The sequence below is a fragment of the Monopterus albus genome, unplaced genomic scaffold (genome assembly GCF_001952655.1).
Source record: "Monopterus albus unplaced genomic scaffold, M_albus_1.0 scaffold500.1, whole genome shotgun sequence".
Classification (NCBI taxonomy): domain Eukaryota; kingdom Metazoa; phylum Chordata; class Actinopteri; order Synbranchiformes; family Synbranchidae; genus Monopterus; species Monopterus albus.
In genome coordinates this window covers 43,761-55,615 of record NW_018128380.1, presented here as the reverse complement: position 1 = coordinate 55,615, position 11,855 = coordinate 43,761, and the positions used below count along the sequence as shown (strand labels likewise).

At 39.4% G+C, this 11,855-nt stretch overlaps 1 protein-coding gene across 2 annotated transcripts; it reads right to left on the bottom strand.

The window, feature by feature from the left end:
- Window positions 1–6: 6 nt before the first annotated feature.
- Window positions 7–10,473, bottom strand: LOC109952804 (C3a anaphylatoxin chemotactic receptor-like). Of its 2 annotated transcripts, XR_002273816.1 has the most exons (4): window positions 10,322–10,473; window positions 4,481–4,667; window positions 2,313–3,261; window positions 7–660 (listed from the first exon to the last, which is right to left on the bottom strand). XR_002273816.1 is itself a non-coding variant. In XM_020588060.1 (3 exons), the coding sequence occupies exons 2-3, from the start codon at window positions 4,658–4,660 to the stop codon at window positions 2,380–2,382; spliced, it is 1,062 nt and encodes a 353-aa protein (XP_020443716.1). In that variant the 5' UTR covers window positions 4,661–4,667; window positions 10,322–10,473; the 3' UTR covers window positions 2,240–2,379. The 2 variants fall into 2 exon arrangements, 1 of the variants encoding a protein (XP_020443716.1); XM_020588060.1 differs by lacking the exon at window positions 7–660 and having other exon boundaries at window positions 2,240–3,261.
- Between the last annotated feature and the right edge of the window lie 1,382 nt (window positions 10,474–11,855).

Below are 11,855 nucleotides of genomic sequence, written 5' to 3'. Positions count from 1 at the left end.
CAATACAACCAGCTCACGATTCAGTTCAGTGCACTCATAACACAGTGAAAATGAAAACTTCTTAGACATCTAAATTCACAAAAACACTTCCCTGTTTTGTAGATTAGAGCGTACAGTAATTAAACTAGAGTGTGGCTTATTAGCTAGGATGAGCATCAGGGTCAGCAACAGGTCGGTCAAGGAAACAGATCTGTATGTGAGAATGCAAAGGCCTGAATCAGCTGATGGGGGCGTTAAGCAGAGTTTACCCTGCCAGCTCCCTGGTGCAAAGTCTGTGTTAAATCCGAGTGAGCCTGTGTGATGAAACAGCATCATATAGTCTGGAGAATTCACAGCGAGCTAGTGGGTGTGTTGGTGGTGCTCTATCATTTGACTGGTGCGTAATTGGAAGAATGCAAACATCTGATGGTGAAAAGAAAAAAGGTCATTTACAATGAAGACGCCAAAGACAATACATAACTGGAGATACAATGAGATTTGGGAACTTATTATGTTGAGAGCTGGTGGTCATCAGATGAATTTAATTTATGGCAAGAGACTCAGTTGTTTATGAGAAAGTAAATTGCAAACTAGCTACGTGACCACGTCGTGTCCTGACTCTTGGGTGCTCTACCCAGACATAGACTGGAGTTCATATGTGTGAAAGTAACTGTGATGTTACAGTTTTTTTCTGTTGCTAACAAGCATTAACCAATACTTAAAATACTTTTTCTAAACTCTTAACACAGCAACACAGTTACATCACACACCTGGCCAAATGGTTCATTTTCAGACCAAAACCACATTTTGTTAAATAAATACAAACTTTACATTTCACAATGCAAAATACCATTTTCTACATATACTAACTTTATCAAAACACAGCAAACCTGACTCATAATTGAGTCGTTTGATCAAAACATTAGCACTAGTTTTCTATCCAACAGGAACATATAGTCAGTCATAGTGCACAGACTGTCAAAATGTAAAAAAGTAATCACTTTACAAAAATGACATTACTTCTCATTGAACTGTATACAATATGAAAACCATCTTTGATATCCAAAAATGTAGAAATACAGTAATTCAGTCAGCCTTACTGTAAACACACTAAAATTGTGTGTGTGGATAAATTTCGTATAGTATATGTACAGTGGAGCCATCAGTACTTTATGGATTATAAAAAAAAGGGCAGAATTGCTGCAGTAAAGGCTTTACGGTATTAGCATTTGCATATTGCTATCAATAATCACAGAAAAAAGCACTTTGCCCTGTGTTTACAACAATAGACAAAAATAAAACAAAATGACAGACCAAAAAGTCCTAATCTACACGATCATCAGCATTTGGCCACATGTTCTCATCAACATCACACCTTATAATGTCTCTTGCTATGCACCTTGGAAAGAAACGTTTAGAATGCCTTATCCACCCCTGGCAATCTTCAGCTGAGATGTCTCTGCAGCCAGCCTCCATTGCATCCAGAAGGGACATTTGATCATGTGGTCGATGATCATAGACTTTCCACCTCCACGCAGACAAAAATTCTTCATTGGGGTTGAGGAATGGAGAGTATGGAGGAAGAAAAAGTGAAATCATTCTCGGATGGGCTGCAAACCAATTTGTGACTGCTTGTGAATGGTGGAATGCTACGTTGTCCCATGCAATAACAAATATTGTCATGTTTCCTCCCACTTGTTCCCTTTCTGCCCCTGGCACCAGTTGTTGATGAAGGTCATCTAAAAACAAAAGAAGGCGCTCTGTGTTGTAGGGACCTATCTGGCTTTTCTGCAGGACCAAACCAGCACTTGAGATTGCAGCGCACATTGTGATATTTGCTCCTCTCTGACAAATTGGAACCAGCTGTTTCCCAAGTAGAACAATAATTCTTATCAGCTCTTTGAGCTGTTGTGGCAAAAGTAGAGGCTTTACATTATATTTAAAGTTTGGATCATTAGGTCTTCAATTCTGTCATGATGTATTTTAGCATTTGTTAAAGATATTTGAAAAATCCATTATTTTGCTACGGGGTAAGCTTGTGTGAAAAGAAAATGTAAGCATTTTAGAAACGTGTGCATTGACTAAATTTTGTGTGAAAACGACATTAATTGTATTAATGGTATGGTCACAACAGACAGATGTTGTGATAATTGTGTTTAGAGTTTTGAAAATGTGAATACAGAATGGACAAATGCTTGTTAGCAACAGAAAAAAACTGTAATTGTATTAATGGTATGGTCACAACAGACAGATGTTGTGATAATTGTGTTTAGAGTTTTGAAAATGTGAATACAGAATGGACAAATGCTTGTTAGCAACAGAAAAAAACTGTAATGGATTAAAACACGACAAACCACTTATATGGTCTTTTAAAGCTTAATGATGTTTAGGAGACTTCAGCTACATCCACTGACGTCTGTCTCCTGCTGCCGCCACTACAGCAGTTTGTTTGGACATGCTGCTGTCATCCAAAGAGCGTTCGTTGGACTGTGTCATCTGTCCCTCCATGTCCTCGGCCAGGGCTCTCTTGTACACCCCCGTCAGACTCTGCCTGAACCGCCCCCTCACATCCAGCCCCATGCAGAAGTACAGTATTGGGTTCACACAGCTGTTAAAGTAGGCGATGCCCTTCGCCACAGGGTGCCAGACCTTCACCACCTTACTTTTACTGTCCACCATCTTCACCAGCAGGAGGCAGTGGTATGGCGCCCAGCACAGGAAAAATGCAATGACTAAGGATGCTAATATACGCAGAGGACGCGCTTTCCCTGACAGGCGCGTGCGTTGGATGCCGAGTCCGGCCAGGATGTAACAGATGACAATGACCGTGAAAGGCAGCATGAAGCCACACAGGAAGCGGATTGTGTAGAGAGCCACTTTGCTGCTCTGGTCCTCCTCCACTGCCTGCTTCGCATCCACTGAGCACTTGCTCAGGTTGTTCTTACCCAGGTAGACTTGGCGGTAGATGAAGTACGGAGTGCTGAAGACAACTGCGGTGATCCAGATGCACAGTGCCACCAGCCTGGCAACCCACAGGGTGCGGTGGCGTTTGGTGAAAATAGGCTGCCAGATGCAGAGCGCTCGGTCCAGGCTGATCACAGCCAGTAGAAAGACAGAGCAGAACATGTTGGCGTATTTGAAGAAGCCATTGAACTTGCAGACAAATATGCCAAATGGCCAGTAGTCAAAGAAGAGCTTCTTAATGAGGGAGAAGACTCGTGTGAAGCAGAAGATGAGATCTGCTATCGCCAGATTCACCAGCCACACGTTGGTCACCTTTGGCTGAGGAGGCAGAAGAGAAAAAAGAACAGAAGGGAAACAAAACAGAAAGGAAGAAGATGCGCTGTTACATACATGTAGACAGATAAACACAGTAGTGTGCAGCCACAAATCCCACCCCCAGAGAGTTGGCAGTAGTCGGTACAGCTGTCAGACCTGTGCCTCCAACACGAGCTTAGTACAGAATCTGAAGAGTTAGGTTTCTGTTTTTGGACTTCTTTTAAACCTACTTTGTGGTGCTACAGCTCACGTTAGAAAAACACGTGTTCATGACTGGAACATCTGCCCCCTGGGAGCCTTTTTGCAACTATATTGAGTTTAGAGTATGAGGCTGCTGCTTAAACCTCCATGCAGCTGCAGCACAGGCTAAATGTTGGTGTATCCACCTGTTCTGCTCAAATACTAAATTTAAGGGCACCTCATGGTGCTTGTCCTGGTGTGGTCAAGCATCAGAAGCATAAAATACAGTACTCGCCTATTTCGGTAGTCCTGTGCTGAATTTGTACTGCTTCTGATGTGCTACAGGAGTCATGTGATGCACATAAGGTGTGCGGTGCCCTTTGTATATCTAAATCTGCAAAAAAAAAAAAAAAATTCACTTCTTTTCTTCTTCTTTTTGGTAAATTAGCATGCTCTAATTTTTGGAAGTACAGTTCCCATAGTCTGGGGCTTTGGGGGATGTACACCAGAAGTATAATGTTGCAGCATAGTCATGTGTTCTGTGGGCTACAAATGAAGTTCTATGTTTATCCCTACATGTTTACATTTGGACGAATTAGCTGCTACTTGTTGACAACTATCACTGAGTGACTTTGATATAGAAGAAAAATTTAAAAAATTTAAAATTTTCAGGTTTGTCCTGGAGTGATTAACTTCTTTTCCTATGATTTCTAGGTCAACTTATGAATGTTAGTTTTTTCACAGTGGAGATAATTTCCTCCAAGTGCAAGTTTTGCCATGAATCTAATAAGTCGATCAGGTCTTAAGGTTCAGGTGACATATGATTTGGAAAGACTGTGGATTTTATCATGTTGTGATATCCACTGATCCCCCTCATATTACATAAATTACAGATGTCAGTTCCCTTTTTTGGCCACTGTTTATGACCTACTTTCACACAAGCACAGTCTTATTTCCTTCTACATGCATCACATTAACAAGTCAGTTTGCAAAATTATTTCTATTTCTTCAAAAACTATTTGTACCAGATTGTTTTATCTACCTTGAGCTTGAATCCAGCCACCCAGATCACCGCAGAGTTCCCTGTGATGCCAAGCACAACGGTCAGTGTGTAGAGGACGATGGAGACATTGTCCATGATGGCGTCGATGTCCACCGTTGTTGTTTGGTCATTCTTGGGAGACTTGAGGATGTGAACAGGCAGAGAGGTGTTGGGAGACATTGTATGGCTATAAATGAGAAAATACAAAAAACAGAAATGTTACAGTCATATTATTCTTGATTCTAAAGAAAAGAGAACCAGATATCTCCAGAGAAAATGAGCTGACGTATACAGTCTCAATATTGCAGTCAGATTAATTCAGATAAAGGTCGTATCATAGTTTCTACACAGTCTGATCGTTTTGTGTCCACTGTGGTAATTTACACCCTTTGATTACTCCAACAGTCCAAAACCCCCAAACACAAACAACATGTGTTTCATGTTTGTTTTGCACTTCACTCAGTCCTGCTGTTAAAATATGAAAGCTAGAGATTAACTGAAGACATAAATTGGCTATGTTAGTGAAAAAAAAAATCACTGATGCACGTGCATCTATAGATGTTGCAGTAGGAACACGATGCAGTTTTCACCCAAGTTTTTTTGCAGTTTTTGCCTTCATGTTGCACACGAGACAATATTTGAACAGATGAACTTGTGTTACATTGGCTGAAACCAAGAGTGACAATCACAGTTTACATGTTCATACATGTCTGTTATCGACACCAGCTAACAGGACAGTTAGCCAACCACCATTCAGCTTATCGTATTAAAAATATTTTTGGGTGGGTGAGGGGGTCAACTTGATTCCTCTAGATAAGAGCAAATGTATCTACAGAGAAACTGTTTTCTTTGTCAACACAGCAATGAAGTGACTAAAGGCAAGTTCATGCTCAACTAAAGAGGCTAGTGCATGAGTTCACAAATGCACTGTGGGTTTGGGCTGCTTCCTCTTTTACTTTCATGCATTTAAAAAAGAAAAAAATCCATCCAAGACGTCAGCCTCTGGTTTTAGGAAAAAACACAGAGCCTGCTCCATTGTCAGATTGTTATGTTCAAGGAAAATAAGAATAGTCACAAGCTTTTTTAAAAAAGGACTGTCTCCTAAATGACTAAAAATTTCTGATCACAAGTCTTAATATTCATACGATGCTATGAAAATAGACACTGGTAGATGGTATGAATGAACCGTGTGTATGCTGTGGAAGAGTCGGATACACTCAGCAGAGTCAGTGTGTCACTGTGTCTGTACTTGCCTGTGTTTGTATGTGTGTACTAGCTTAAAATGGTTGTGTAAAAAAAGATGTTTGCTCAATTTCCTGTTATCTATACTTTACTGCCCCCTTTTACTTCTGTTGCAACTGTGACACTATAAAGTATTTGTGTTTAGGTGTATTAATTGACCTTGAAGTGAGATTTTTTTAATTAGGTGCCAATTTCCAAAGAAAGCAATAGACTTTGAAAGTGTGCACTGGCAAGACGTCCTTCAAGCACTCAGGACAACAAAACAAAGCAAATGTTGTGGTGTGGTAGAAGCTTGCACTTTCAGTTCTTTAGATCAACAGCATCATCCCAATAAACCAGCTAGTTACATTATGGCCTTGGCACACTTTCTTAACTTTAAACAAACCTCTGCTGACTTTAGGATGTATTAGTGAGCGGGCTATGTATTTGTTTGTATTTTTTGTCCAGGCTACCTCCAGTTGTGACTGTGACTGCACAAAGAAGGACGTGGCATCAGCTGTCTCATGTTATTTCTGGTAAATCAGCACATTTTCTCTTAAGTTTATGAGAAATACTGAAATTGAATATTTTTGACTCCCAGATACAGAACCTGTGTGTGCACCTTTAAAGGAGCAAATAATGTCACAACCAACGAAAATGAAAGGAGCAAGGCGACAGTCCATCTGAGGAGCACAGAGATGGTTGCTGCCCTTAAAGGGGAAATGAAGAAGACAGTGACATTTGACAGTTTCTTTCAACCTCAGACAGGAGGAAAAAGTTGATGGCATCATGGAGGGCAGAGATGACGCCACATGCCCCCTAAGCTTTATAAAAGCAGACATAAGTCCTAAAAAAAAGTCGATACATCTGGGCAACATTCAGCTTAATGAAAGGTATTGTAGCAGAAAGCAGGATGATGCCATCGTAGAGAAAGGAAAGAGAAATCCGTACATTTAAACACAGCTCATAGTGATGTGTGGTGTCCAAGCAGCAATTTTGACAGATTTTGGTCCTGTAGACATTTGTTTCAGCAGGTGAATGAAGAAGTACTCCAATCATTCAAAGGTGCCCTGTGGAGGTTTTGACCTCTGGTAGCAGTATGGAACAGTCTTCCTAAAAGTGCGTCCTCATTTTGTTTGGTTTCCAGCACAAATTTCTGTCAGTTCTGTGTCTCTTCCACGGATCCACAGGTGGCTATAATGCACCAAGAAAGGCCATAATGTGCCAGCAAACACAGAAGAAGACTGTTCACAAGTAAACATCGACAGTGTAAGTTGCCAGGTTTTTTTTAAATAAGTTTCCAAATGTTTTATAATGAAAGAAATGGATTCAACATATTTGTGAGAGTTCACAAACACAGAGACTGTTGGGAAAGTAAAAATAGAACTACCATATTAAAATACTCCATTAAAGTATTTTTAATGATGTAAAAACTCAAAAGTATTAACAACAAACATACTTAAAGCATCTAAAGTTGAAGCTCTATATGGAAAATGTCCTGAATGTCAGTGCGATATTATCGAATCATTGGTATTAATATTAATGTGTGGCATTTTAATGTTGTGGCCAGTCAAGACTCAGTTTATTTAATCTGCTTCTTGTTCTAATTCTTGGCACTTTCTGACATTTTTCTGAGCTTTATCTTTCTTCAGAGAACTGTCTTTGAAGGTAACATTTACCAGTTTCAGAGGGTACATTCTTTTAAGCACAGTGGAAAAAATGCTTCTGGTAATTGAAGCAGGTATCTGAATTTGAAAGATGTAACAAATGTCAACCTTAACCTTTCCTTTCACACGTTACACATGTGGTGAGGTTTGCCAGTGAGTCGACACAGACCCACAGGCTCAGCTTCTCCACATACGAGATGAAAAGACACTTAACTCAGCTGATGTTTCTTTTGATTTAGCCACAGGCGTTTTCCTTTCACCTGTGTGTAACAGACTGACTTTGTACTGAACGTGAGGCTGTAAACAAAACTCTGTCTCATCATATTGCCTAAACCACTTGTTTGGAAGGGAAAGCACTGAGAAGGTTATTTTGTAATAGTGTGCACAACTACAGGAAGTAATTCAGATATGAATCATGCTGTTGCTCTGCAAGATCTAACAATCTCAAACACCTGCAGAAAGGCTGAAGAAGCATTTGTCTACTCTCATACATATTGTGTGACCGACTGGCTCTGTAGAATTTCAGTTGGAGCAAAGGTATCAGTGTTGTGAAGCAGCTCATCAAGTGTAGCATTGCTGGCTTCATTTATACCCCCCCCCCCCCCCCCCTCCCCAGAATAACTGTTATTGATAAGGGATGGATGAGATGCTATCGAACCTTACGAGACCATATGAGACACCGCTGCTGAAATATTAATAGCAAAGCATAGATGTATGACAGGGAAGGCTAGGCTAGGCTTGGCTCACTGTTGAACCGAGCGCTGACAGTCTGCTTCTGTGTTAACTACTAAAGTTAGATTAACAGTACATTTTAGATCAGCTGAGATACTGAAAGACATACTGACGTACTGTTCAACGTTATGAAAAGTAGTAGACGTGTAGAGATGTACTGTTGTTGGAACTTCATTAACATTTATGTTTGGCTGACAAGCTCTCTGGTAACTTCACTAGATTGTTTTGGATCATGTGAGAAAATAAAGCCACTGATGTACCATCAAACGTTACTGGGCGGTAGTAGACATGCTGGAATATAAACAACAGATTATATTCATTAGCATATATTTGAATATTCATAGATCCTGGAATGCACAGTGAGGTGCAAATGTTGAAGACTATTGGAGATTCACTGAACTTTTTTGAGGAAATAGTTACTGTACATTTTGTAGAGAGTATTTTTATATGCAAATATAAAAATCTTTGTAGTGGACTTTTTAAAAAAAATAAAACTGAAAAGCAAATTGAAGCATCACTGGGCGGTGCATGGTGAGAGGAAGTGCACAAAAGCACCACAGGAGAAAAATGTTTGAGCCCTCTGCTGCTCATTAAACAGTTTCAGAGCTCCTCTGTCTGATCAACCACAAACCTCTAACTACTGTTTAGTCCAGCTCTGTCGTTGAAAGCTAATCTGATTAGACTTGAACAACAGAACTACATGAAGTCAGTTAAACTTTCCACTGTTGTTCAGCAAGTTTCAGAATCTACAAAATTGAAGCTAAAGACATAATGAAAGTTTATTATCTGGACACACTGATCCAAGACAATTCATAAGCAGGCAGCAGTTTGGTGGAAAGAGGAAGTAACCCGAGCCCAATAAAGATTTCTTGCACTGAACTGTCTTAACTTTTTCATAGCAACAACAATCCACAGACTTTGTTCTGAGGAGCCACAGCTTCAACAAAAAGGAACAAACTTTCCATTGTTTAAATGGACAGAGAAACCTGAAAATACACACACAGCTCAACTCAGTGCTGCTGCTTTGAAATTAGTGACATTGAACTGTTCTTGGCTTGTATTGTGTGTCAGAAGATGTTAAAGTAGGTTGAAAAGGGAGGTTTTTAGAGGCCTATGTTGCATAGAACTCAGTGACGCTATCATAAACTACTGTAAGTTGTACAGTATCTACCTGTTAAAAATATAAACGTGAAGTACTACTGAAACTGAAACGGATAACTGAAGACTTGTTTGTTGGTGCTTATTGTGTTATATAAGTGTTACGTCATGTTTCCAGTAATGTGGCGATTTCAGAGATGATAGTAAATCTACATCCATGTGCCACAAGATAAGTCTGACAAAAACACATTAGTGCTTCACAGTTTGATTTATGTCTGATGCTTCTCAAACCTGAAAAGCTTTACCTTTTAAAGTCACCTAGTAAAATTAAACAACTTGAGACTGTCCTTTTGTTTGGTCTTGAGTTGTCAGCAAATTATTGGAAAAAGCAAGATTAATAATATTCTAATAAAGAAAAATATGAAAGTTCTTGCAGTCATGTTTAAATACTCATGTATTCATTTTATTTTCACATGCATAATCAACAACAGTTATACCATGATGGTGCACGTGATGCCTGCATCACAGCAACACCGTGCCCTTCACATTAGTTTTATATTGTACTAAAATGAAAGAGGAAATATGTTGCAGAATAAAAACAAGTAGTATGATGCTTCCAGTAGTATCACCATATTAATAAACATGTGTATGCAAAGTGTTGACGCTGCTGAACGTCAACGCAACTCATTCACTAACAGTGGATTTCATTTTTCCTATCCCTGTCGTAGCTACTAAAGCATGATTAATTAGGGAACTTTTGTATTGTGGTCTCTATTCAATAATAAAAACATGGAACAGTTTATTGACATTTAACCAAAATCATGAACTTTTTACCAAAAGCTGTGTAAACCCAACCATATACAGGACTCCACTTTCTTCACTTCCAAAGTACAAAAAAAAAAGACCTTGACTCTTATGTTATGCTTCCAACTTAACATAAGAGACAACATAGTTTACTATGGAACATGATATTGGAACACTGGAAAACAAAACCTCATATCTGTGTTTAGCAAAGTGAGGCAGGTTCTGGAAAACTTTCAGTCATGAGTCAACAACAAAATGTGATTGGTATTATCACTGATTCTATGGAACATCAGATTTACAAAATGTCCTGCTTCCTTACCTGTAGATGTTTAATTGATATCAGCTGCTTCAGTCTCAGTGATCAGAGGCACAAGTGAAGACGTGTCCTCATGAGCTGCATGGGTTCACTCAGTGAAGTTCCCCAGTGTCACTGTTACTTCAAGTGGTTTTACTGCTAAAAGCTGAACAAATATTTGTTTCCTCTCTCTCTCTCTCACAGTTGGGAGGATACTGACATAATGCATTTCCTAGCTGCGTGTCTTTTCCCTCAACCAGCCTTTGGTGTGAGAACTAGCTAAAAAGTCCTCACAGTGCCGAACGGTCCTCACAACGATGGTATCTCTCTGTTTTACACAATCATAGAAAGATGTACACACGTACAGTAGACCTCTACTAGGTGTGGACTACTGTTAGTGTGAAAGCTGAAGTTGTCAGTCATTCACACTGTGAATAAGTGTTTAAAAAGAAGTTTCACTGAGTCATTAAAATCTCTGCTCCACAGTCAGTCAGTGCAGAGAATAAACTAACACTCAAACACCCGCAGATCCCCACTTGACAAATATTAAAATATATTCAAATGAAGTATATCACTTTAAAAACAACAGCATGTTGACCAAAGTACTTCACAAAATAAAAAATAAGACAAAAAAGACTGGAAGGTATCAGATGATTAATAATGGAGTTAATTAAATTGACTTTTCAAAATCATTAACAGATCGAGGGCTTTGCTTAAGTTAATTAATCTGTTTTTCAAAATGTAGATCACTGTCAAAAGTCACTCTGAAGTTCTTTACTGTAGGTTTTACATAAGAAGTCAAGGTGAGAAAACCTAAACCAGTGTTGCTTGAGCCACCAAATATTATACAACTGTTTTGTTTTCATGAATGCAAAGAAAATAACTTGTTGGCCAAGTTTTGACCTCAAGCAATCAGATCATCAGAGGGTTAGAGACATAATTATAGCATGTCCAACGGTCGACCTTCAACATGTCTCCTGTTAGACATGCCACACACACACACACACACACACACACACACACACACACACACACACACACACACACACACAGACACTGACCCTTCCTCTTTCTTTTATTTTGTGTGTGTGTGGCTTCATCTTCCTTCCTGGCTGCTTCTGTTTTCCTCATACAGTCACACTCACTTTGTCTCTCAGTCTAGTCTGGCACACAGATGTATAAACACACACATGGGATGACCAGCTTGTACTGATCACAATTTACAGCTGTTACTTTCCTCCCGAGTCCCCCTCGGCCAATCGGTCTCCACTAAATGGGGCCAGTGACAGTCTGTTATTATAGCAGATAACTGTAGATAATCTTCATAATTCCTCAGGGAGAACTTGTCCAAGTGGTGCACGTTGGGCCACCAACAGCCTTGGTTGTGTGTGTTTTCTTTTTTTTGCACTTCTGCTGATTTTCACTAGAAATGCCCTATTTTATCTTTGCACACATCATGAACTTTTTGCTGCTGTTTCCATTAAACGGGGTCCTCTTTGTCTCAGAATAGGCTTCCACAGTATTTTTCAGCATGAAAACAAAACTTTACAAATCTCAA